This window comes from Pelodiscus sinensis, chromosome 5 (assembly GCF_049634645.1).
Source record: "Pelodiscus sinensis isolate JC-2024 chromosome 5, ASM4963464v1, whole genome shotgun sequence".
NCBI lineage: Eukaryota > Metazoa > Chordata > Testudines > Trionychidae > Pelodiscus > Pelodiscus sinensis.
The window spans coordinates 118,571,457-118,599,063 of NC_134715.1; the positions used below are offsets into that span (position 1 = coordinate 118,571,457).

The 27,607-nt window shown below is 41.7% G+C and overlaps 2 protein-coding genes across 7 annotated transcripts in view; one reads left to right on the forward strand and one right to left on the reverse strand.

Moving 5' to 3' along the window:
• The window catches only part of LOC102463770 (uncharacterized), a 62,172-nt gene that overhangs the window by 22,514 nt on the left and 12,051 nt on the right, over positions 1-27,607 (forward strand). Inside the window, exons 8-9 of one of the 3 annotated variants that reach the window (XM_025190508.2) lie at positions 3,063-3,219; positions 16,581-17,300. The exons of 1 other annotated variant lie outside the window; for it this stretch is intronic. In XM_025190508.2, coding sequence (XP_025046293.2) covers positions 3,063-3,219; positions 16,581-16,636 — 213 coding nt within the window. In that variant the 3' untranslated portion in view covers positions 16,637-17,300. Of the gene's footprint in view, positions 1-3,062; positions 3,220-7,274; positions 7,474-16,580; positions 17,301-27,607 lie in introns of those variants that run through there. One more of the 3 variants, XM_006134726.4, reaches the window with a different exon arrangement.
• The window catches only part of NSD2 (nuclear receptor binding SET domain protein 2), a 190,766-nt gene continuing 170,651 nt past the window's right edge, over positions 7,493-27,607 (reverse strand). For all 4 annotated transcript variants that reach the window (XM_075930893.1, XM_075930890.1, XM_075930891.1 and 1 more), the window contains 2 exons: positions 19,384-19,588; positions 7,493-15,391 (listed from right to left, as the gene is read on the reverse strand). In XM_075930893.1, the coding sequence (XP_075787008.1) occupies positions 15,123-15,391; positions 19,384-19,588 (474 nt within the window). In that variant the 3' untranslated portion in view covers positions 7,493-15,122. The remainder of the gene's footprint in view (positions 15,392-19,383; positions 19,589-27,607) is intronic.

Sequence of the window (27,607 nt, forward strand, 5' to 3'; positions counted from 1 at the left end):
TTGGAATGGATCTCACATGAAGAGCAATTAAAAAGACTTAGACTTTTCAGCTTAGAAAAGAAGAGACTAAGGGGGAATATGATAAAGGTTTATGAAAACATGACTGGTGTGGAAAAAGTGAATAAGGAAAAGTTATTTACTTATTCCTACAATAGAAGAACAAGGAGTCACCAAATGAAATTAATAGACAGCGGGTTTAAAACAAACAAAAGCAAGTTTTTCTTCACTCAGTGCACAGTCAACCTGTGGAACTCCCTGCCAGAAGATGTGGTAAAGACTAAGACATTAACAGGGTTAAAAAAAAGAACTAGATAGACTCATGGAGGTTAGGTCCATCTATGGCTATTAGCTAGGATGGGTAGGAATGATGTCCTTAGCCTCTGTCAGAGGCTGGAAATGGGTGATTGATCACATGAGGATTACCTGTTGTTCCCTCCCTCTAGAGCAGTGTTTCTTAAACTGTGTTCTGTGGCACATTGATGTGCTGTGGTGAACAGAATTTATAATGGCTGCCCTTAAAGGGGCAGGCAACTTTTTTTTTTTCCTCAACAAAAAAAATCCTTGGTGTTCCTGTCTTAAAAAGTTTAAGAAACACTGCTCTAGGGCACCTGGTATTGGCCACTGTCAGCAGACAGGATACTGGGCTAGATGGACCTTTGGTCTGACCGTTCTTATGTTAAAAAACAAACAAACCTAGAGCATGCTAATCTTGTCCTGTCCTCCCTACTTTACCAGCAAAGCCATGTTAGTCTCTAGCTCCCAAACCTCCTGCAATGCTTAGAACACTACCCTCTAGTTTGGTTCACCAATGCATAGTCCTCCCCCACACCACCTCATTCAGGTCACTCTTAAAAACTCTTATTTCCATGATGCTCACAATAAGAAAGGCAAAGGCACAAAATGAGATCAAACTAGCTACAGGCATAAAGGGAAACAAGAAGACCTTTTATAAATACATTAAAAGCAAGAGGAAGACCAAGGACAGGGTAGGCCCACTGCTTAGTGAGGAGGGAGAAGCAGTAACAGGAAACTTGGAAATGACGGAGATGCTCAATGACTTCTTTGTTTCGGTCTTCACCGAGAAGTCTGGAGGTGTGCCTAACGTAGTGAATACAAGCAGAGAGAAGGTAAGTTTAGAAGATAGGATACACAAAGAACAAGTTAAAAATCACTTAGGAAAGTTAGATGTCAGCAAGTCACCAGGTCCTGATGAAATGCATCCCAGGATACTCAAGGAGCTGATAGAGGAGGTATCTGAGCCTTTAGCTATGATCTTTGAAAAATCATGGCAGACAGGGGAGATTCCAGAAGACTGGAAAAGGGCAAATATTGTGCCCATCTATAAAAAGGGGAATAAGAACAACCCAGGAAACTATAGACCGGTCAGTTTAACGTCTGTCCCAGGGAAGATAATGGAGCAGGTAATTAAGGAAATCATATGCAAACACTTGGAAGGTAATAAAGTGATAGGGAATAGCCAGCATGGGTTTGTGAAGAACAAGTCATGCCAAACTAATCTGATAGCTTTCTTTGATAAGATAACGAGCCTTGTGGATAAGGGAGAAGCGGTGGATGTCATATACCTAGACTTTAGTAAGGCATTTGATACGGTCTCACATTATATTGTTATTGATAAACTAGGCAAATATAACTTAGATAGGGCCACGATAAGGTGGGTGCATAATTGGCTGGATAACCGTAGTCAGAGAGTTGTTGTTAACGGTGCTAAATCCTGCTGGAAAGGGATAACAAGTGGAGTTCCTCAAGGGTCTGTTTTGGGACCCGTACTGTTCAATATCTTCATCAATGATGTAGATATTGGGATAGAGAGTACGCTTATTAAGTTTGCAGATGATACCAAACTGGGTGGGGTTGCGACTTCTTTGGAGGATAGGGACATAATTCAACATGACCTTAGCAAGTTAGAGAAATGGTCAGAGGTAAACAGGATGAGGTTTAATAAAGAGAAATGCAAAGTGCTCCACTTAGGAAGGAACAATCAGTTCCATACATACAAGATGGGAAGCGACTGTCTAGGAAGGAGCATGGCGGAAAGGGATCTAGGGGTCATAGTGGACCACAAGTTGAATATGAGCCAACAGTGTGATGCTGTTGCAAAAAAAGCAAATATGATTCTAGGTTGTATCAACAGGTGTGTTGTAAGCAAAACTCGTGAAGTCATTCTGCCACTCTACTCTGCACTAGTTAGGCCTCAGCTGGAGTACTGTGTCCACAGTTTTGGGCGCCACATTTCAAGAAAGATGTGGAGAAATTGGAAAGGGTACAGAGAAGAGCGACAAGAATGATTAAAGGTCTAGAGAACATGACCTATGAAGCCAGGCTTCATGAACTGGGCTTGTTTAGTTTGGAAAAAAGAAGATTAAGGGGGGACATGATAGCGGTTTTCAAATATCTAAAAGGGTGTCACAAGGAGGAAGGAGAAAATTTGTTCCTCTTGGTTTCTGAGGACAGGATAAGGAGTAATGGGCTTAAAGTGCAGCAGGGGAGGTTTAGATTGGACATTAGGAAAAAATTCCTAACTGTCAGGGTGGTCAAATATTGGAATAAATTGCCAAGGGAGGTGGTGGAATCTCCCTCTCTGGAGATATTTAAGAACAGGTTAGATAGACATCTGTCAGGGATGGTGTAGATGGAGCTTGGTCCTGCCTTGAGGGCGGGGGGCTGGACTCGATGACCTCTCGAGGTCCCTTCCAGTCCTATTATTCTATGATTCTAAGTTAATAACAACCTTAAGAAATTCTTAAGCGTGGTTTCCTGGGCTCTCAAAAGGGTTTTTGCCTTTGAGTAGTGGCAGTGTACCACCCAGAGTCAGGGAACCTGTGACCTTGAGGAGAGGTTTTTTTTTTTTTAAATATAAGCCCAGAAGCCTTAAGTTTCTCCCTCGTACGGACGGTGTGTTCCTGTCTCTCGTAGCTGAGACGTTCTTCACAGCAGGGACACTCTTATTTAAAGCCCTGAATCATGCTGAACAGTGTACAGTGTAGCTTAACAACTATGACCAGTCTGATGAAAGTTCCTATTTTGTATTTTCACTTCCTTAGAGCCCAGATGTGAATCCAATTCTGTGCCCTCCTAATGCATTCTGCCCAGCTGGGAGCAGTCAACCACAGTATTGTATGGAAACATTTCTTTATAAGGCAGGAAACTCTTGTGAACTGGCTCCTCTAACCATTGTACTACTAGCCCTTTCCTCAGCAGGTGAGTAGTATATATTATGCTATAGTAAAAGTGGTACATATGCCACCTGCAACTTGGGTAACTTCTTGTTTAAACAACGGTCAAGGTGTTCCTTTGATAGTATATTCCTAACATTTTCATTTCTATCGTGATTTCTCTTCTTTGGCCACTTGCATTTTTGCTTTCAGATAAATTAATTTTTGTGCCTTACTTGTTTCCTAGAATTCTCCAGCCTATTTTCATTTGAAGACACATTGGGTGATCTTGTAATACATGGGCATACTATCCTATTTGTGACAGCCCAGCCATTCACTTAACTAAATTGTCTGTAAAGGGTTAAACCCAGAGACAGTGGGTATCCAGGAAGTGTTGGCAGGGAGCCAGGAAAGCCAATGGGAAGAGAGTGAGAGTTGAATTAAAAAAGGTTCTACCTGTTTCAGTCTTTTGTGTAAATTTAGAGCAAGAGCTAGGGACAGATAAGTAAGCCGACTAGTCATGCAATATCCATGTCTAGAAAGGACGAGAACCTTGGAACAATAGATATGTACATCTAAACAGGGAATGTTTAGACAGACACGATCAAGTTATTTTCTTTAATTCTGGGTTTGGTTGAACTCCTGTGCGCTGATTTATGTACCCTTCCCCCAGTACTCTAACTGTTAAAAGGAATCTCAGAGAAGTAATTCTCTGTGCTTTTGATCTACTTCAGATGCTCTGTAACATGTAGCAACCAAGTATGCTTTATCAAATATATGTTGTTAATTCACATTTTAAGTCTATGATCTGATAATCGTGTTCTAGATGGCAGGAAGTTGTGTGCACGTGCCTCAGATTGAAAGTCCACTATAAAGAAATTACAGTAGTTTGTTTTCAAGCATCCTCCTGAAAAAGGGTTAAAGAGCGTGGGGTTACCCCACAGGAAGAAATTCTTAAGTGTGTTTTCCTGGGCTCTCAAAAGGGTTTTTGCCTTTGAGTAGTGGCAGTGTACCACCCAGAGTCAGGGAATCTGTGACCTTGGGGAGAGGTTGTTTTTTTGTTTTTTAATATAAGCCCAGAAGCCTTTAGTGGCAGAGTATTTTAAGATCTCTTGCAAGCACCCACTTCTGCACTCAAAGTGCCTGAGTAGGGAACAGCCTTGTCAAGGAGGCAGCAGTGGTGGGATAATTTTGAATCAGGAGCAGAGTTCAACCAACTCCAAAATTAAAGAAAATAACCTGATCACATCTAATTAAACATTCCCTATTCACTTATGTATCTGTTCCCAGGTTCAGCCCTTTCTAGGTATGAATATTGCCAACACGTCTTGGATACCCACTATTCTGGGTTTAACCTTTTACAAGCCATTTAATTAACTGACTGGCTGGGCTGTCTAGAAAAGGAAGCACTCCTACCATTCATCATAGATCCATTCAGGAATTTTGTGATGACTTGGCCTTTCAAGAAGCCAGATACTGACATTGAGATGAGGCAATAGATTAAAATGGTAATAGAACAAGACTCTGCAAATGAATGTAACATGTCAAGTGTGATTTTAGGAAGAGCACTGGTGGTTTATTCAACTGCACCATAGGGATGAAGCTAAGAGTGGGGTCTCAAACTCCTTGGCTTTATGAAAGGATGTGTAGAGTTATCCTGCTTTAAGGGGTTGGAGCTTGCTGATTCTGTGTGGAGGTTCTGGCCCAAAGACACACTTGGGAGACTAAGGTAAGTATCGAATATAAACCCGGTTGAGAAGTTTTCAATTAATACGAAACCAACACTTTCAGCCTCAATACACTTACTGAGTAATTTCACACACTCTAAGGGCAGGTTTTCATTCATGACCCAGTGCTACAGAGGGATGCCTGATATTTAGAGCCAGGATGCTGCTATGTCATCAGAGGCATCCATTACTGTCTGTAAAGCCAGTTTGGAGCTTTTTTCTTAATTATTTCCATGAGTTTCTCCCTGCTGTCATGTGGGAATTTTGCAATTAATGACACTTTCTTCAAGTCAAAAAATGTCTGATAGTTTTTATGCAGGGTTTGAGGAAATTTAGCCAAAGCTTAGAATTACCAGGTGAGACAAATCGGATAGTCTTGCCGCCATAGGCTATAACAGAGAATGCAAGGAGGGTTACAATCACCCTATCCTTTATGCTCTCATAAGGCACAGGATACGTGCACTGTCCCAGTGGACACTGCCATTTAAAAAACAACTGATCTCCTGCATGAGCCACAAGTGCATCTACAGTAGGATCCACATTAAGACATTCAAAGAAATGGCAGCAACAGCACTTGCCTTCTTCCCAAACATCATTTTGTGCCTTTCCTGCAACCCCCGTCTCTGTCCATCCCCGAGCTCAATTAATTTTGCCCCCTTTTTTCCTCACTCCACCTACCCCTGTCTCCTGCTTGTCAGTGCACCTCTGCTCCTCCCCTTCTAAGCCTGGAACAACTATCTAATTCTCAGGCCCGGTGTTCCTGCAAGCACAGAAGTGTGTGTACAGGAAGCAGAATGTTTTTCACCGGAGGAGGGAGCAGAGGTGCCATGATTTGCTGAGTTTTTTCTGCTCCTTTCCCATCTCACTTTGGGAGAATAGCACCAGCCATTCCCCCGCCACCCAAAGAAAACCCCCAACCTCTCAAGGCTCCAAGAGGAAATGGTAGAGCTTTTCTTGCTTCCTGCAGCAGAGCTGATTGGATGCACTTCCTCAGGAGGTAATGAAGTGGTGAAAGCAGCCAGTTTGATGGGATTTTACCTGATTGAGACAGGAAATCATTTGAAGGCTGGATCCTCTCCTCTGGATTCACCTGATACCACTCCTGGGCTTTTCCATCAGAAATGCTTTTTCAAAAACAAACAAACAAACCTATTCAACATTTCTTAGCAACGTTCCCTATAATCTTTTCCATCTGTGTGTGGAATAATTTTTATGTGTATTGAGGTAGGTGTGAAAATGCACCACCCGTAGAAATACAAAAATTAGCTGTGGGTGCTCTGCTAAGCAGCTGGGTGACATCTGAATTTCTCCCGAGTAGCCACAATGCTCCTTAGTTAATTCATGGATTTCAAATGGAACATAGTCTGAATGAGGGATAAATAGAAAAATGCCACATTCATAAGAACCCAGGAATCTACTATATAGTCTGTCTGTCCAAGAACTTCTCCTAAAGGGTAAGAGCTAGTACAATCAAATTCGGCATACAGCTGTTGTTGTCATGACTTAGAGAAAGGTAAGCAGTTGGTTGTACCAGAAAATCATCCAAAGAGAGAGACAATCACCGGGCAGGTGAAAGGGATTGGCTAGAGGTATGCCTATGCCCCATTTGGGACTGCCCCAGTTCCAAGCCTGCCCCCCCGCGCTCTTTAGGAAGGGCCTGGAGGAGCAGAAGCTTCTCCCTGTCCTCTATATGTACAGAAACATTGCTGGCTGTTCCTCTTTGGCAGTGAGTATGGGGAAGTGCACAGTCTGCAGCATGCCTGGTAGGAACAGGAAGAGCAAGCAGCCCTGATATGAATTTTTTTTTGTTAAAAACAAAAATGAGTTAAGGACCTGAGCAATGCTAGGTAAACGTACTAGTATTTCATAAAGGTTCCCAATACTAATTCAGAGTTGATGTAAATCCACAAATTTACTATGAGCTTGTATTTGCTCAACCTAAAAGTTGGACCTCTTTCTGCCCAAGGTGGGCATGTTGGTGCATCAGAGCATAAATGTGTCATTAAGATCAGTTTCTCTAGTATGGTTCTGCCAAAAAGCAACTGAAAATAGTATTGCAGAGCTTGATATCTGTTAATTATTTCCATGTCCAGCAAACTCAGTTTACAAGTAATTTTTTTTCCTGACAATTTTGTACTTTCAGCTAGAATCAGTCTGGGTTTTTTCCTCTTTGTGCCTCATTATGGGATCATAAAGATTCACATCAGCTCAGAATTAGTCCTATGAACCTTTATGAAATACTAGCACACTTACCCAGCGTGTTGCTCAGGTCCTTAACTGTCAATTGATTTTGCTTTATCAATAAATCTCAGACTAAATAACCTGGCAAATTTTCCCATCCCCCCGAAAATAATTTTCATTCTTTATTTTCCAGGCGCAGTCCTTCTTGTGTCTTTAATAATTCTGAAACAAAGGCAAGAAAATGTCAAGAAAACTTTAAATGCTCCATTACTATCAAAAGGAGCAAGACAACACACAACTTATGGTGTAATGGGGCACACACAACCAGTATACGCTGGCTGGTAGTTCAATAGGATTGCACAGAATAGTAAAAGTCTCAAACATTTTCTTCATTTCTTTTCTCATGCCTAGTGACTTGACAGATGTTTATTTAGGACTGTATGTATGGGCAGAATGTAAGACATTATTAATCCAAGAGGATTTGTTTGTGTAGCCAAAACATGTAATTATAGCAATGAATGATCAAACACGAAATGTACAAGTGATTTGATTTCTGTAGGCCTGGCTTAGTTCAGGAATAGGCACATCATTACACACTCTCACTCCTACATCCAAGGGAAAAAATGATGTTTCCTGGCAATCCTCTCAAATTCAAGAACACATAATACCATAAGTGAGCATTTAGTAGCATCATATACCAGGGCCTGTTTAAAGTATGTTAGTTATTTCTAATTCCTCTTAAGAACATACAAAATCTCTTCTGCTCCCACTGTTTCCCTTAAGGAGTGAGGCAGAGAACGCTGTGTCCCAGAGTCACCATTCTGCAAAAATGGGGAGAATATCCGTAGAGAAAGTGGTGGGCAATTACTGAAAAATACCTCTCTCCTGTGTTTCCTGCTAGTCCCCAATTGAAGCTGGGGACTAAGAAAAAGCTGCTCACTATTATAGGACTGTAATATCAGGCAAAAAGCCCAAGAATATTTCTTCCTCCTTCATGGCACTCAGCTCTACATACAATCCAGCCCTTCAGAGCCACCAAACTTCCTGTAAGAGTGGTGAGCAGGTGCAACAAAATGTATGTTTATACTGCAAAAACAGATCTATGGCATCAAAGCTCAGAGACCATGTCAACTAACTTGCACCCCCAGCCAGATTTCAGATACCAGCCTCCAGTCCAAGCCTGAATATCTACACTGCTATATTTTAGCTGTAGAGTGTGAATCCAAGTTAATTGGCCTTGGCTCGAAGAGAGTGAGGGATTGTTTTCCTGGCCTTGGGATGAAAACCAAACCTCACCTACAGACAACCTCCTAACCTGAAGCAAATTCTTTCCAGCAACCAAGCATCACACCTCAAACATACTCACCCCAGGAACCTACACCTGCAATAAACTCCATTACCAAATCTGTCCACACATCTATACAAGTGATACTATCTCCACATAAGCCACCACATCAGCAGCTCACACAACTGCACATCCTCTGATCATGTGATCTATGCCATTAAGTGCCAACAATGCCCCTCTACCATTTATATTAGCCAAACTGGATAGTCTCTACAATAAAGGATTAATGAATACAAATCAGATATTCAAAATGGTAACACACAGAAACCAATTTGGTAACGTTTTAACCTGTCTGGGCACTCATTAATGAATTTAAAAGCAGCCATTCTTTTGCAAAGAAATTTCAGGAGCCAACAAGAGAGATACTGCAGAATGGGCCTTCAGATGCAAATCTGAAATCTTCACACAGGGACTGAACAAAGACATCACCTGGATGGGCCTTTATATTCAACACCCAAATGACATCAAAAGCTAGTTATCGGGCACTTACAGCCCACTCTATTAGTCCCATTTAGCATAGACTCTATAACTGACGGGGGAGGGGGGGTTTCTCCTTCCCTTTCCCCCCCTCTTTCTGCTTTAAATTTTGGGTTTTCTGTGCTGCCTCTTGCTCCAATCATATGAAGAAGTGGGTTGTACCTATGAAAGCTCATGATACTATATATATATTTTTTTAGTCTTGAGTGCTACAGGACCACTTGTTTTTAAAGGTTGATTTTTTTTTTAAATTTACAGACTAACACAGATACCCATCAGATTATAAAACACAACATACTACCTGATGACAAAAGATAAATGTATGTACCATGCTGTATTGGATACAACATACATGAAAGAAAGTATTAAATAATATTTAAATAATATCTAATATTAAAGTGTCAGGAATTAGAAACTTCTTTTAAGACAGTGTTTCTCAAAGAGGGCTCTGGGCCCACTTTGGGAAAGCCACAGCGAGCCTGCCCCACCTGTTCGTTTATCTAAAGGGTCTTTAGCCACAGAGTCTTCTGGCTCCCATTGGCTCCGGTTCACCATTTCTAGTCAAGGGGAGCAGCCTGGGCCATGACACTTCCCATGACTCCCCTTGGCTGGAAATAATGAACTGGAACCAAGGGGAGCCGCAAGGCTCTGTGGCTATGGATCCTTTAGGTAAAGAAGAATGAGTCTGGTAGCAGCTTTCCCAAAGCGAGCTCACGCCTCCCTTTGAGGAACAGTTTTAATGTACCAACTTCTGTTGGTGAAAGAAACAAGCTTTCAAGCTTACACTGAGCTCTTCTTTAGGTCTGTGTACGTTGAAAAACCTTTCTAACCAATAGGAGTTGGTACAATAAGAGATATTATCTCGCCCACATTGTGTGTCTACTCTTCTGGGACCAGCTCAGGTACCCCACCATTGTATACAGGAATTAGCACTTATAGCTAAGCCTGGGACTAGTTAGCTCCAACTCCTTACTGAGTCATAGCAGACTCCAGAGTGCCTAATTGGCTGGAGAAAGCAGCAGGAACCCTCTGAAGCCCAGCAGCAGTATTAGGCCAATGGCTGCTCAGCGCATTCTCCCACAGTTGCATTAGTTCCTATGTCATGTCCCCTGACTTGCTCCTGACTTTTTCCTGCTTTGGATCCAGCCTCATTCCAAATAACCTGGCTCTGACCATCAATGCTGATTCCTTATTTTAGTTCTGACCTTTGGCTCTGGCGTCGCTAACCCTAGGCTTCTATTTCTGGCTACCAACTCCTGCTCTAACCGCTAGGCTTACCTTCTGCTCCAACCAATAGGTGCCACAACCACCATTCCAGTCTCTTTATTACCTTTAATAATACTGAGTTTAAAAAAAATTGCTGTGTGAATTTATAAATTGGTTACACCCCTCTAACCATATCAGTTTTTAATCAATTAACTGACTTTATCAGTTCAGGTAAAAGTAAGGCCTGATTCTATCCTGGGTCCTTCTCCTTTCCTATATAATTAGAGAAGTAATGTGGCAGTGAACATCTGTAAGAGCCCTGATCCTGTCCCTAGGGAATAAGAGTCATCAGGAAGCATGCCAAACTCATTGCCAAATGACTAAAATATATGGGAAGAACTGTGGCGCTTGTGAGCAGGACAGTGGAGGCATTTTTGTACTCTACCACCTCAAGAATCCCTGTAGGATGAAAACAAGTCTGGACAAGGAGTGACATGTCCATGGTCAAGGTCTCTCCATAGGTTTCTTAGCTGGTTTGTGACCGTATGCAGGGTGAATAAGTTGAGGTTCCAACCTGTGGACCAAGCTGAGTTCTTTCCTCTGGCAGAGTGAAGATCCACAGGCAGAATAGCTATGAAAGACATACCTTTTTGGAGCTCCTGGAGTCTGTTTGGGGAAAGAGGGTCTCTTGACTTTTAATGTGCTTCACTAGATGAAGTGGGAGAAAGAGCTGTAGAAAGTAAGAGTCCTGGTGGGTGCAGTATAAATTAGATTGTTTTCTTGCTGGGTCAAAGACCTTGGTTTATGTGTTATAGTGTGCCCCTCAGCCGTTGGAGCATTGTAAAATAAATGAAGTATGAATTTTTTATACATTAGCCATTGCAAATGAGAATAAGGATTCTAAGTAGAAGCGAGCAGTTACAACTCTTCAGTTTTAGGCAGGCACAGTTATTTCATTTTAGGGCCTAACCCAACTCCTAATGAAGTCATTGCTTTAGAACCAGGGATATCAGATGATACATTTTTTCCACAAGAGCCATTGTCAAACAGGCACATTCCGCAGTTCTTTTGTCTCTCTCTACACATTTAATTAATTCACTGACTATAGCAGTATTTGGCCAGATACTTTTACAATTATTACTTTCTTTTACCAGGATCACAAAACCATTAACCTGTATCAAAGCCACAAAGATCTATAATACAGTCATTAAAAAAAAATAAGATGCTGAGCACCAACATGATATTCCAGAGAAGTGTGATTCTTCTCTGTTTAAAAAAATGGGCAAGTTCAGAAAATATTTCACGAGTGTATTTTCTCTTACAAGAGTGGTACCCAACTGTTGCCCGCAGATTCCTGGTGGTCTGTTATGGTACTATAGAGGGCCAACGGAAAGTTGGGAACTGAGAGGCTCTGTGCTGGCCTAATTCTAGTCAATCTCTTTAACTCCCGCCCCCTCCCAAAGCATAAATTTACATTATGAAGCTACAGTCCTTTCAAGCCATAATGACATAGCAATATACTCATGTATTTCAATAATATAGACCATTTCATTGTTTTTTAAAAGGTTAGGTAAGAATAGAGTCTGTAACTAAGCACTTTCCCAAACAAGAACTGGCAATTAAAAAAAATAAGATAACCGGGAAAGAACTTTAATATGTGAAAAGACACTGAAATTTCTCAAAGGCCTGTCAAGGAATAATGACTCCGCAATATAGAACATCTCCATTAATACTTCCCCAAAGTAATTCCAGTATTTTAAATATTTAAAATACCCCCTTGAAAACTTACCATGAATACAAACTATTGAACAAACCAGCAATTCCGTTTAATTAATTATATTTTCCAGATAATATAAAAATACTTCTGTTTCAACTGAAACCATACTTCTAAAGTGTCTCTGATTTCATCAGGAGGCAACAGCACATTTTATTTTGCCTATTATGTACTAACTTAGTGTAGCAGAATTTACTGAAAATCAGCTCTTATACTTTAATGGCTGAGATGAAATGTAAACATTTTGACATAATTTCACGATGTGTATGTTTCAATTGGGATTAGATGCCTTTACAATTGTATGTCCAATATTTGTAGATTTTGACCACTAAAGATTAATGTGTTCCTTTTACACAAGACTGTTTAAGATATAAGGTGTAAAAAGTATTAATGAAAAAAGCCCTTTAAAATATCTTCCTGAATCACAGACTAAATTATATGCTGAGCAATATTTAAAGCAACCCTACTGAGTTCTATGTGGTTGCAGGAGATGTGAATCAGGGGAGAATTTGACTCAGATCTGCAATAGATATTTTCAAAAGTAATGAATAGAAGGAATAGGCTTTTCAATAAATTAATTAATTTAACTAACAAAGTAAACATCTACAGGCACAAGCCCTAGAGTTTATTATTCTCAGGGATGCAAGTAACTATTGGCTCAAATAGTTTACGATTGGGAAGTAGAAAGAGTAAACCACAGACAACAGGAAATCACTCTCTAAATTATGAAAAAAAGTGTTGGAAGTGACAGCCATGGAGACTGAAAACTTTATTTATCCACAGACAAGCGCAGCATGAATGGCAGTAGTGCACACTGCTGCACAACTGTGCTTCAGAAACTGACCAAGAAGATAAATTGGCAGAGTCCATAATCATTCAGTTTTTGGTCTTTGCAATGGTGTCAATTAATACCAGTGCCGATGGTAGTTTCTGTGATAAGGACATCTGCCCACAAAAAAAAACAGAACACCTATTCCAACACACTAGAACTAGTACAACAATGAGGTGACTCAAAGTAACTAGCCAATGAACAACATAAAAAATTTAAAGCACTAGAATTCAAGGTAAGTTTTATAATAACTTATTTAAAAAGTATTTGTATGACGCTTTCCTCAGAGGTTATTTTATCCAAAGAAACAAATATTGAAATACTCATTCTTATTACACCAAATTCCTTCATTTTGCTTGAAAGTCATCAAAAAAATTGTCTCTCTCTCATCCCTTTCCTTCAAAGGGCATCTAACCTCCCTCCCCCATCCTAAAAGGATATACAGCATACCTTTTTGGTTTTCATTTTAGGTACCTGTCTATGCTTTAGCCTTGGCAGTATAATAAAGGACCTCAGAAGAAAGAACATTCCCCGTAAACACATTTGAGAAACTTTCAATTTTTACATCATGTTCAAGACTTTGTATAATGATTTGCTAAAAGTGAAGTAAAAATCTCAACCACTAATGTAACACTTTTTCCTACACTGAACTGTGTTACTTCAAGCAAAGGATTAGTTGAAAAAGGAAGAATTAACCTTCCAACAGTGTTTATAAATTTCAATCCAAAACCACAAAGCAGATGCTCAATTACAAAATAAAAATATTTCAAATTTCACCATGGTGTAAAGGTACATTTTAGAACTGTTTAAATTAAAAATTTCTAATAAAATGACACACACAAATTTTCATATGGGGAACAGCTGTAGATTTCAATAATTAAAGCTAGATCTGCAATCAAGCCCTGAAAAAAATCTTTTGAAAAAATATTACATTTTTATGATAAAGCTATGCTTCATTAAAAAAAAAAAAAAAGAGCCACACAGAGGTTCCGCACTATTAAAGGCAAACTAAGCTAGACCATATACAAATTATTAAATGGGCATAAGAGTGTGCATTGCATTTATGTGGGCTGAGTTATGACTGTACAAGTCAAAACTTGTTTGTAACATTGCCTGACCAATCACAATTACACAAAAACGGCATAAAATAGAAGATAAAATTTAGCTATTTTTCTATACCATTTTACCTGTTAGCCTAACTAATATGTGTATGTATGTATATTGTAAATTTGAAAATCTTATGGGAATAAAAAAATTGAGATAGCTTCGCTGAAATAATGGAGTGGTCATAAAAAGCCAGGTGGTAAACTCCTACATCAGTAAGGAATTACTTCAAGTAGTCTGCCCTGAGTCAAATAGTCCTTTTCATAAAAGCTGTTGAAAAAAGGACATAACCAAGTTAAATTTTATCTTTAATTATGTCATGTGTGTTAGGAAGAAATATTTAAACAAACTAGATTTTAAATGAAAAAATGTAATAGATTATTCAGTTTCATATTTTAGTTCTTGCACTACTATGGTGCAATGTTTGGATTGCAAACTGGAAAAATGCTTGCTTCTGAACAAAAAATTATTCATTGAATTTGAGAATTTTTTTTTTTAATTAAAAACACAAAAATCCTAAATATTGTGCCTCAATTGCAACATATCATCACTAAATCTGGATTTGTATAGCACTTCAAAATCATGTATATTTCTATTCATCTGTAATTAAATTCAGGACAAAAAAAGCATAGAAAAAAATTCTTGCAAGGTTCCCCTTGCTAATACACAGTGTGCTTCTTTCCACCATGCACCTTATTTCTTGGTGGAAGGATGTTTACAACAATTTTTATTTAAGAACAATTAGCCATTCTGTAAGAGCAAGAACAAATTATAAAGTCTGTGGTTATAATGAGAAATGCACCTGGATAGGGCATGCCACTTGAGCACTTCCTCCACAATGAATACAAGGCAAACAGCTCTCATTGGGACTGCATACACCACACAATTTCTTATTTAAAAGAACTTGAGAACTAACAACATCTTTCAAGGATACACTATTTTAAACAACTGCTGGCTGGCAAATACTATCTCAAGAAACTACATTTATATGCCTACCTGGTTTGATTTTAATTTACCCCCAAATGGAAAAACATTGGAGGGAACCCTTTACATTCGTAAAATTCAAGTGTAACTGTAATGCTGAGTAATATGTTTGGTTTGTCCTGAAAAAATTCTGAACTGTGTATGCCACAGTTCTTTATCAGTGCAGATGCAGCAGAAGACTGCTGTGGTTGGCTCAGTGGATTAAAAATGCTTTTTTATCCAAGTGTAACCTTACAGGATATATGTAAAATTGTGTCCTTCTCTGGCCCTATACACAACTTATCTACAAGATAGTGTTGGCAGTAGTAACTGCAGTTCATTATTATTTGCATTCAGCTCTCATCCATCTGTTCCTTCGCTTTTTTTTAGGCTTCAACTTGGTCAATTTTTTTGGGGGTTTCTCAGTCTTCTGATTTTCAACAGAATCTACCCCAAGAACATGTTCAGAGCAGCATAACTGTCCATCTAATGTAGAATTTAGTACTGTCCCATCTTCGTGTTCCTTGCAGAAAGAATTTGGGCAGAAGTGGCAAAAAGAAACAGAAGGCTTGCCACAAACATCACAGTGGTGCCAAGGACACTCCCATTTTCCTGTAATCAAAGATGAAGAAAATTAGATAAACTGATTTTCTCTTTGGTAACTGGAGAATAAAGTTTATGTTGCAAAAAGCAGAAAATAAATGTAGTGTTTTAATGTCTCCATGATAAATATTGACTTTGCTTTTTAAACAGTGTAGTTCTAACCAAAATATAACTGGAAACAGGTTGAACCTCTCTCGTCCAGAACTTCTGGGTCCTGACCAGTGCCAAACTAGAGAATTTGCAGAACCATGGAGGTCATTTTTGTCTAGCAGTATTACCAACGCTTCCAGAGTTTACTGGACTCTTAGAAGACATTTAGGGGTAAATTAGAGCAAAATAACAGCACAAAACACAGAGCCAGGACTGGTGGCAGTAAACAAACTTTATGAGACCATGGAGAACTTAGCCACACCCATGATAAGTGGATATCCAGTTAACTAAAATCATGCCGTACCATGGATGTTGCTGGAACAAAGGGTACGTCTAGACTACATGCCTCTGTCGCCAGAGGCATGTAGATTAGGCTACCCGACACAGTAAAATGAAGCGGCGATTTAAATAATCGCCGCTTCATTTAAATTTACATGGCTACCGCGCTGAGCCAACAAACAGCTGTTCAGCTGTTGTAAATTTAAATGAAGCAGCGATTATTTAAATCGCCGCTTCATTTTACTGTGTCGGGTAGCCTAATCTACATGCCTCTGGCGACAGAGGAATGTTGTCTTGACGTACCCAAAGTGTCCTGGACTAGAGAGGTTCAACCTGTAGTCTGTTAAAAGCAAAACAGTACTGAACAGCACACAACCACATTTTACTTAAACAGCACTAAACTAAAATCAGTATAAATTATCCAGGGAGCTATTTGCATTATCTTTTGGGTTCCAGTCAATTATAGTAAGAGCTTTCTGCATTTTAATGATAACTTCTGTTCATGTCGAAACCAAATAAATTCAGTGAACTCAATGCTGTTGCTCTTTTGCTTCGGTCAATTTGTGGCATTTGGAAACCTCTATCCTTCCCAGAAGTTACAGCTCAGAACTAATACAACACTAAATTTACTTTTGTGTTACATTTCTACATGCACATCTATCTTTTCCCTTTTCTTACTTCCAAAAACAACAACAAAAAGTGGAGTAGAGTTAAATGCAGGGAAAATTAATTATTTTTTGAGCATTATCTACATGTATCTTCATTGCAGGTGGTGCAAATATCACTGAAACTGGCCAAGTTGCAGTGTCCTGTGGGGATTTGTAGACACCCTATATGTCCTCAGCACACTCTTTCAAGAGGAGGTACAGCTCCAATCGTCACTCAGTTATTTCTAACCATCAGAGGCAATGAACAATATGCAGGACTCATTGCTATCCCAGTCTGCTCGCTTTTGGGCAAGTTTAGAATGTCTCTCAGTCGTGCACTTAGTAATTAATAAAAATTTCTGCTGTAAGCTGGGAGTTAATCAGTTGGAAATAACAGAAGAGGAAAAAGTCCTTGTGTGTGTTGATCCATCACAAGATGATCATGAGTCACCAGCATGATGCAGCCAGAAAATGGTCAAATGTGATCCTAGGATGTATGACGCACATTATTTTCAGTAGAAATAGGCAGGGATTAATGCCATGGAGCAAAGCACTGTGTATAATTCTGCTCACCCACATCTAGGAAAAATTAATTCAAACTGGAAGTGCAGAGAAAAGTCAGGAGGATGATCAGAAGAACGGAGAGTCTATCCTACAATAGGACATAAAAAAAAGTCTAGTTGTTTAGTCTTGGCTGAGATGAGATAGCATTGCTCTCTATACATACACTGGGGTAAAGTGCAGGTGGGGAGAAGAGCTATTTGAGCACAGTATTGAGCCAAGAGAAAATGACTTTAAACTGGACATCAATAAATTTAGGAGGTAATTAGAATTTTTTTTTTTACCATTAGAGGAGTAACTTTCTGGAGTCTTCTAATAGGTGTAGTGTGTGTGTGTGTGGGGGGGGGGGGGCGGGGGGCGGCGGCAAACAACTTCTTACTAGTTTTCAGATGGAACTTGTTAAATTTATATACAAGAATATACTCAGGAGGTCTCTTCCAGTCTATGTTCCTATTCCATGCTTCTTCTGCATAGCCCCATACCCCTAAACCGCCAAGACAGCTAGGCACAGGAGGGGTACACTCTCGATCAATGTTCATTGTGCAAGGAAAGTCCAGGAGAGTGATCTTCCAGGAACGTCTATATTGGCATGGTCTTCTGGAACCAACTGACTGATGCAGGTTAGACTGGTTTAAATCAAAGTGATTTAAAGCTGCTGTTTAAATCACCAAGGGAAATGCCCTAAAACTTTTCCATTTCGACTTCAGGGGTTTTTGTTTTGTTTTGTTTTTTTAAAGAAAAGTGCACTCTCATTTATTGATATAACAAAATATCTTAATTTACCTTTAGAACTTTTACACTAGATACAAGTATATACTTTTGCTATCTAAGAGGGTACACTAACTATAAGCAATTATATATCTTAGTATTTTCAATTTCCTATTAATTGTACATTGCTTGTTACAATCCTAATGAAATAAAGAGTAAAAAGTAACAAATTTTACAGAGTGCATAAAACAGCAATATAAAAGCATCTTTATATTTAAAAAAACCCCTGAAATGCTTTGATAAGAGAAGTTTATGTATCCAAAACACATTCCATATTTACAACTAAATGATTTATTAGAGGGATTAATTGTAGTTAGTGAATTAAACTAATTATTTCAAGTTAGACTGGGAAAATATTCAAACACGCCTAAGTGAAAATGACTGGACGTTAAGTTTCTAGTCTCATGAAAATGGGAGTCCCCTAAATTATTTAAGCATTACTAATATAGCAAAGTAGGTCAGCCTGGGTTCAACAGTTAGATCCTCCTCCCCGCAAAGTTTTTTGGTACAGAAAAGCAGGCTGTAAGACAAAATTTTTGAGAGAGACTTGTGGAGTCAACATATTGATTTTTTATTTTAATATTGTAAGAGATTATATTCTGATGGAATCAACATCCAATTCCTGGAACTGATCTGTTAAATTGGGAATGAGCAGCTAGATGGATTCAAGAGCCTAGGAACAACTAGAAGTAAATGAACTTCACACATTATCCCATGACAGACTGTGTTGAGCTAAGCCATCCTCTCATAACTGAATCCAAGGCTGAACAATTTCCCTAGCAGTGTAAGTTGGAAAAAGATTCACTCCAGCAGTAGCATCAACTTAGAAACAATAAGTGAAGACAGGTCTACTGAATTCAAAGGATTTTTTCTTTCCTGAAGTTAAGGAAAAAACAGGGGCAAAGGAAGTCATGAAACGACCCTCCTCTGCACCATGGACTTAATTATATTTAGAGCCTGGACCATCCTTAGTGTTCACATTTTTAGCTACTGGTATCTGTGGTGTCTTGACACCATAACTGATCCCTTCATTCCAAGCTTTGATCAGAGGCAGGGTTCCCACATCACCAACTTCATGTTCAGCCAATCACTCTTGCTGTGGAACATTGCTTCCTTCTCCTTTTCATGTTTCACATAGCAGGTTTATGCCTGTTACAAGATCTGTAACAGACCTCAATCACATTTGAGACAGAAACTACCTGAGATCCACAACACCAAGGTCTTTGTACTTATCTCAGTGCAAATGCTGTTCTTTGAACCATCTGAGTTCACAGGTTCTTCTGGGGATGATTTCACTTTTTAAGCCAGCAGAATTCTGGCCTAATTGAGTAATGTGAGCGCCACTGTCTGGGTTCCTAAAACTAAAGGTCTTTTCCCCAGAAAGGCATGAAAGACGGTACTACTACATCTCCATCTTCAAGGGGTCTGACACCACTTACAAATATTGCACTCACCATAACGATAAAAAGCTCTTGATTTCAAAACAGCAACAGTCTTGAAAAGGTACAATATATTCAGTCTTTTAGCAAGCCTTGCACAAAACATATTATATATAGCTTCTTTCCTTACCTACCCCTTCACAAATGCTTTACTCACCAAAAGGACGTTTCACCAAGTCAAGACAGGAGAGATGGTATGCCTTAGTACAAGATTTCCTGTCACACAATACAAGTTGACCTCCATCCCCACAACGGAAACACTCATCTTCAGACTCTTTCTTTCCCTCATTTTTTGTTTTACGTCTCCGAGTTCTTTTTTTGGTCTTTTTGCCTTTTTCCTCTGAAGAATTAGCGGAAGAATTCTAGAGAAAGAAATAATACGTTTTTAGATCCCAATACAGGAGTAGGGGGCCCACAGGGAGAGAGGGGAAATGTTCCATAACTCAGAAAGAAACATTTAAGGTAAACAGCTGGTCATTTTATCTTTAAAAAATTAAGTTTGTAGTATTAGAAAAGGCCAGACAAGGGAAAAAAGGAGGATTAACAGTAGCTAGGGCTCCCAGTTCCCATATGTTGGTATTAACAGACTTTCTCCTGGGCCATCACAACAGGGAAGCCAAGGTTACATTCACCACAGGGCACTAGGATACCCTTTTTGATCTGAGGAAGTGGGTCTGGCCCACGAAAGCTCATCATCTAATAAACCATCTTGTTAGTCTTTAAAGTGCTACATTGTCCTGCATTTTGCTCTTATCTCCAGATGACTTTGCAAAGTGAAAGCTGAGACAACACATTAGCAGGACATTGTGAAGAAAAGTAAGTTACCTTTTCAATAACAAGTGTTATTTGAGAAGTGTTGCTCATGTCCATTCTTTTATAGGTATGTGTGCTTACCACATGCACTGGTGCTTAAAGTTTTTTCCTCAGTGGTATCTACAGGGGACTGGTCTGAGGCCCTTTGAAATGGTGCATGTGTGTCACAGTATTTGGGGTGCTGCTGTCTCTCTGTACACTCAGTTCCTTCTTGCCAGAAATCCTACAGTGGGGAAGGAGGCTGAGTCATGAAATGGACATGAGCAACACAGGATGGACTGCAGAAAAGATTGCACTGGGAAGATACTACGCTTGGACGCCAAGCAGGAGACATGCTTCCATTTACTTTAGTGGAAGAATTTGTGTTTCCAAGATCAGAGCAGGCGTGTTCCTCTGGATTCAGCCACGTAGCAACCAAGCTGTGAGATGAAGAGAAGGAAGGTTCTGGTGCAGGAACCAAACACGGTATGGTGAGAGAAAATGCATATATCTGGACAGTGGCCCTAGAGCAATCACAGCCATATCTATGAGCATGCCAAACCAGTGCGGGCGAGGAAACACGAAAGCAATCATGACGACTCATGACTTGCCTTTTTTTTTTTTTAATAGGATTCTGGTGATCAACAGAATCTATGGGAATGTGTACATCAGATACCCCGACTAAGATAGGAGAAAGGCATCAGAGAGGGCTCCCCTGTTGAGGCTCTGAAGGGAGCAAAATTGATGACACAGTTTCTCCTGTCTGGTAGTGAACAGGTCCACTTGGGGAGCTTCCCACTTCTGGAAGAACACCTGGATGACTCCAAATTGAGCAACCACTCATGGTGAGAGAAAAAGGACCTGCTGAGGTGATCTGCTAATGTGTTTTGGATGCCAGGGAGATGGGAAGCCTCCAAGTGGCCTATGTTGGATGCAAGAGACCCAACGCAACGTGCTTCCTGACAGAGTTGGAAACTCTCCCCCTTGCCTGTTCGTGTAGTATACTGAAGTAATGTTGTCTATCAATACCTGCATCACTCGACCAGACAACTGTGGCAGAAAGTGGCTGGCTAAGTGGCTGGCTCTGAGCTCTCTGACATTTATGTGCAATGTCAGCTTCTCCAGAGACCATGTCCAACATCAGGGAGGCCAATAGCAATTGACTCTCAAATGGCACTCCTTCCAGCATCAAAATTGGGTTGTTCCACCACTGCAGAGAGGTTAAATACCCTTGGCGGAATCATGATGACTGTGTCCAGGAGATTCCTGGATGGGAAGTAGACTGTTAATGACCACAACTGAAGGTGATGCAGCCTAAGCCTTGCAGATGACGTAAAAGGGTGGTGCCGTGTGACCCAGTAGGCTAAGGCACGTCCAGGCTGTAGTAAGCAGAAGCACGGAGATGCCAGTGATGACATAACCATTGTTTTGAACTGGACCTATGACAGAAATGCCCTGGCTCAGATATAGTCAAGTACAGTTCTGATAAACTCTATTCTTTGAGCCAGAATTAACATTGATTTTTCCTTGTTTATCAATAGGCCAGGGTATGGCACATGGCTTGCAGCATGGAGACATTGTACTGGATCTGCAATCTGGAGTGGCCCTTGATAGCCAGTCACCAAAGTATGGGTAAATCTGGATACCCCTATGCCTGAGATAAATTGCCACCACTGATATGCATATGCATTTTGAAAACACCTTTGGAGCTGCTGATAGGCAGAAAGCGAACACTGCGAACTGGTAGTGAGTAGACCCCTCCGTAAATGCAAGAAAAGTATATGTCCATAGACTACTGATACATGGAAGTAAGCGTGCTTCAAACTGAGGGCGGTGTACGAGTCTCTTGGATTCAGGGAAGGGATGATGAAGGCCAAGGAGAGCATGTGAAACCTCAATTAACTGAGATATTTGTGGAGGTCTTGCAGGCCCAAGATGGCTCTTAGACTCCCTTAGCCTTTGGGATTAAAAAGTAACCGGAGTAAAAGCCCTTGCCTCAAATTTAGAGGGACTTCTATAGCCTTATAAAAGGCCTTGTACCTTCTGCAAGCAGTTTCTCATGAGAGTAATCCCTGAAGGAGGGGTAGAATGTGGGGAAAAACTGGAGGGTTTAATTCTGGCTGCAGAATCCAATGGTCTGAAGTTAAAGCAGCCCAGGCAGAGAGAAAAGGGGACTGGCGGTTGGAGAAATGCTAGGAAGCAGGATGCCTTCAAAATGCCTGCTTAACACCCTGCTGAGTGAAGGGAAAAGACTAATGGCCTTGTCAGCGTTTATAGCTCTTGCCCTTCTTACAACAGGGCTCCATATGGGGCTAACTTCCCAAACTTTCGGCCTCAGCAGTTGAAATTGCTTCCTCAACAGCCGTGAGGTATTAAGACCCAGGGTCCATAGGATTGACCTCAAACTTTAAGCCATGTAATTTTGTATCTATCTGTTTGGAGAGGCACTGCGAGCCAAACAAACATAGCATCCTGGATTGACTTATGAATCTCCAAAATGACAGGACTCAAGAGCGTAACCATGATTGCCTCAGGGAGATAGCAGAGGCCATGGTACAGGCCACATAGCCTACTGTATCTGATGCCACCTGAGAGCTGCTTTGGCCACCACCTTGCTCTCATTGAAAACCACTAGAAATTCCTTCCTGCAGTCCTTGAGTACTGAGTCAGAGAACTAGGCCATGGATTTCAGTGTCATAGTCATAGTGGTTAAACAGGACCTGGTGATTGGGCACCCACAGCTAAAAGCTTGATTTTAATTTTTTTTCCCCTGGATAGAGCACCTCTGTCTATTTTTGAGTGTTGCACCCAACTGACCCTATCATTCAAGCTCATCAACGGCCAACACCAACAGTGAGCATGGGGCAAGGTGAGTGTAAAGGGTATTCATAAACTTAAGCCAGCACACGATATTTGTGTTTTGCCCACCTGGATATGGATGGGAGAGAGGGGAGAAGAGAGAGGCAGCAACAAATGCATTTGCCTCAAGGACTTAGTAATTTTGGCTACTTCATGTACCAGCAACACCGCCTGGTCAGGGCTGCCATTCTTAGCATGTCAAAAAGGAAGTCTGAAGGTTCCTCAAACTCCTTGGCCTGTAGCCCCAGGTTTGAAGTGACTCAACAGCTCTTGATAAGTCTTGGGATTATCCTGGGGAACTGTATGAGGAGGCCACGTAAAAGCCTTGTTGGAGAGGCGGGAGGAAATGAGGAAGTGGCTACAAGCGGGGCTGCCACCAATGACTCCTCTTCCATGGGCCCTTCTGTTGCAGCTGGGTGATCCTAAAGGGTCTTTCTAAGATTACATCCGTTTTGGCAGGTAGGTGGGAGACAGTCGCCAACAGCTTATCCAAGGCCCCCAAAGCCAACTTATACCCTTGCAATGGTTGTGGGAATACCTAAGGATTCCAGAGGTGGCAAGGGACAGGCCACTGGCCATGATGCCACAATGTTCCAGACAGTGCTGAAGGGAGCATCAGTGCTCTTGATAAATGACCTTGACTAAATGGTAGATACTCCTCCTGGGTAACAGTGTGAGACATGAAGGGACTGCATTTGGGGAATAAGGATGATGCAATCAATCCTGGTCATGACCTTAAAATCCTGCTGGGGATTTGCATAACAGCAATGATTCTCCATGCTGTGATCCTGGAGACTGGTGGTAGCATTCAGCAGATAGCTGATGGTAACTCAGCGAACTATGCGTAATACTCCATGAGTTCACTAGAGTCCCAGGCTGTGCAGGTCACGGAACACTGAAGGGCTGGCTGTGGGAGGCTAATTCCCAGCCCTGCCCCTTCTGCCTGAGGCCCTGCCCCTTCCTGGGGCCAGAGCTGCCACCTTACTTTGCCCAGGGACCCAGCAATTCTGTTATCAATCCTGATCCTCCCTGTGAAGTGTCTAGAGCAGTATTTCCCAAATGGTGTACAGTAAATCCCTGTACTCACTCTCAGGGAGTCTTACCAATTTAGCTATCGTATATCGCTTGCTGGAGAAGTGTATATAATTGGGGAATCACTCATAAAACCATGCGCCAAAGATATTGTAATGTGTATGATGGATGAGGAGTCTTGTCAAAGTTGAGGCTATGCCGCTATCAAACAATACTATCACGTATCATATTCATGATTTTGCTGCTGACATTAAGAAGGAGCTTATTTTTCAGCGGTATTTATGTGATGAATATTCATTACAATTAGTCCTCTGACGTTACAGGTCTTGCAGTTTTGCTTGTATTTGTCCATTATGATTTTTATAAATCTATTGATGACGACTTGCTTTTATGCGAATTTTTGCATACCAATACGACTGGCGAGAATATATTCAATTAGGATTTGTTTATTATCATCCTTACTTATTTGTGGTCTATTCTATATAGAGCTGAAAAAGTACTGTCAAAATTCTTTCGCGTTTAAAAGGGTTCCGTGGCCAAATAAAATTGGGAAACACTAGTCTAGACTGAGCAGCATCAAAGACCACATATTAGACAGCAGCCTCTCCAAAGTTAAGATGAAACTTTCTTTCTTTTAGAAGCTGGATTTTTTTCTTCCTCTACCATTTCCTATAACAGCTCCCCATCCCCTCCCACCCCGCATAGCCGGGAGCCTGCGATGGCACTACAGCAGGCCTGGGAAAAACAATTTGGCTGGCCGACGCAACAGGGAGCCCCCAAGCAGACTCCCCTGCTTGTCCTGCCCCTGCACACCACTCAGAAAAGAGGCTGCAGGGCAGTTTGTTTTTCACAAACAGTGAGCTGAGAGGGAAGGGGATAGTGGTGTCTCATGGCTGTTCTACCCCCAGCACAATCCTATTCACTGGTTTCTGGCCAATGAAAGTTGCCTATTTCAAGAACAGACAGTGCACAAAGGAGGCTCTTATTCAAAGAGCACATGGCCCTGCAGCCTCTGCGCTGGTGGGGAAGGCTCCTGAGAAATGTGTGTCTCCCAGCCAGAGCCTGCATTCCTCTGTCCCTCCTCCCCTGCACACTCTCCCCCCAACCCTCTACCTCCCCCCAAACTCATACCCCCTTCCCAGACCCTATACTCCAATCATCTGCCCCAGATCACAATCCCCTCCTGCCCTAGGTCACAATCCAAACCCTGGCACCCCTCCTCCACCCCACTACCCCGCCCTAGATCACAATCCCCTCCCCACAGCCCCAGACTCCTGACGTAACACCCCCACACATCCCAACCTTATGCCCATAGTCCATGATACACCTGAAACCCCTGTCCTGAGGTCCTCATGCCCCCATGCTCCTGAACCCCCACATCCCCAGTCCCTGCCATAACACTCCTGCACTCCCACACACCCTTACCTCCTGGACACAGACATCCCAACCCAGATTCCTGCACCCCCACATCTCCAAGCCCCTGCCATAAGATTGAAAGAAGACAGTAGCCTGAATGCGTGCATGAAACTGGATTCGACCAGTTATGACGTAAACTTCAAATAAATGCACGAAAGCATTTGCAGCAGCACAAGTCCCATTAAATAAAAGTACAAAATTTTATTTATGCTATTATTAATCATTATGTCAATTAATAATATTAAGTTGTATATTTTCAGTCATGCAAGTGGGCATTCTTATATGGCTCTTTGTTGATCACTGGTTCTGAATTTTGATGTAGTTTGGCTCTTTTTTGTTTGAAAAGGTTACTAACTCCTATAAAAACACAATACAGATTATTTTGTGTTCATTGTTCCATATTGCCTGTGCCCAGATGAGAATTTTTGACCAAATTTGAAGTGATTCAGAGGCCATTTTTGCATATACAGGCAGTCCCCGACTTACGCGGATCCGACTTACGTCGGATCCGCACTTACGAACGGGGCTTTCTCGCCCCGGAAGTCGGGGCGAGAAAGCCCCGTTCGTAAGCTGCTCCGGTGCCCCTGGTCTGCTGGAGACCGTCTCCAGCAGACCAGGGGCACCGGGCGGGTTCCCGCGCTTCTGAGGCTTTGCCAGAGCAAAGCCTCAGAGGCGTGGGGAACCGCCGCTGCTGCCGCTTCAATCTGAGTGCCTGTGGTCTGCTGGGGACCGTCCCCAGCAGACCACAGGCTCCCGGACTGAAGCCGCAGCCGCGGCGGGGTCCCTCGCCTCTGAGGCTTTGCCAGAGCAAAGCCTCAGAGGCGCGGCACCCCGCTGCGGCTCTGCTCCCCGTGTCCCTGGGGGGGGGGGGGGGGAGCGCAGCTAGTGTGCTCCCCCCCCCCCCCCAGCAGACCAGGCTTTTGTTTTGCCGATTGGTCCTGCAGCACCCGCTCTGGGCACTACTGGACCAACCCGGCAGCACCCCAGCTGCTCTGCCCCAGGTCCTGATTCAGCCGCTGCTGGTCAGTTTCAGCAGCGGCTGAATCAGGACGCCTGGGGCAGAGCAGATGGGGTGCTGCTGGGTTGGTCCAGTAGCACCAGGAGCGGCGCTACTGGAGCAACCCAGCAGCACCCCAGCTGCTCTGCCCCAGGCGTCCCCAAGTCAGCTTCTGCTGAAACTGACCAGCGCTGACTACAGGAAGCCCCAGGCAGAGTTGCTCTGCCCCGGGCTTCCTGGAATCAGCTGCTGATCAGTTTCAGCAGCAGCTGACTTGGGGACGCCTGGGGTTCTTAAGTTGATTCTGTATGTAAGTCAGAACTGGCGGTCAGTTTCAGCAGTGTCTGAATCTGGACGCCAGTTCCGACTTACATACAGATTCAACTTAAGAACAAACCTACAGTCCCTATCTTGTACGTAACCCGGGGACTGCCTGTAGTACAGGAAAAAGAAAGATGTCAGTTCAGATGCTTCAAAACTGTTTGTCCAAAAAGGTTCAAACGGGCTTCAATTGAAAGAACATTGAGAAATCTAGTATATATTTTTAATTTTCAGAAGAGGAAATACTGGTAAACTATAATGTCAGAATGGCCTATTGGGCTATGGCGGACTTTAAAAAGAACTAAGCAACTACTGGAGACCTACGTTTTCACTTTAAGAAGTTCTATTATGAAGTTACATTTCCAGGTGTGACACTGACTTACAAAGCTAGTTGCAATGATTAAAAAAAAAAAAGTCACCATCCTCTTTCTCTTCCCCACTTACTATGCTATTGCCAATCCCTCAGGCACACAGAATCATACAGCACTAGAACTGGGAAGAACCTCAAGAGGACATCAAATCCAGCGCCCTGCATTAGAAGCAGGACCAACCACCATTTAAGACCATTCCTGACAAGTGTTTGTCTTAAAAAATCTCCAATGATGGGAATTCCACAACATCCTTAGGCAATTTATTTCAGTGCTTAATCACCCTGAGAGAGTTCAGAAGTTTTTCCTAAACCTCCCTTGATGCAATTTAAGCACATTGCTTCTTGTTCTATCATCAGAAATCAAGGACAATAATTTTTTTCCCTCATCTTTGTAACCACCTTTTAGGTACCTGAAAGCTATTATCATGTCCCCTCTCTGTCTTAACTTTTCCAAGAAACCCAATTCTTTCAATCTTCCCTCAAAATTCATGTGTTCTAGACCTTTCACCACTTTTGTTGCTCTTTTCTGGACCCTCTCCAATCTGTCACAGCTTTCCTGAAATGTGGCCCCCAGAATTGGACACTGTACTCCAG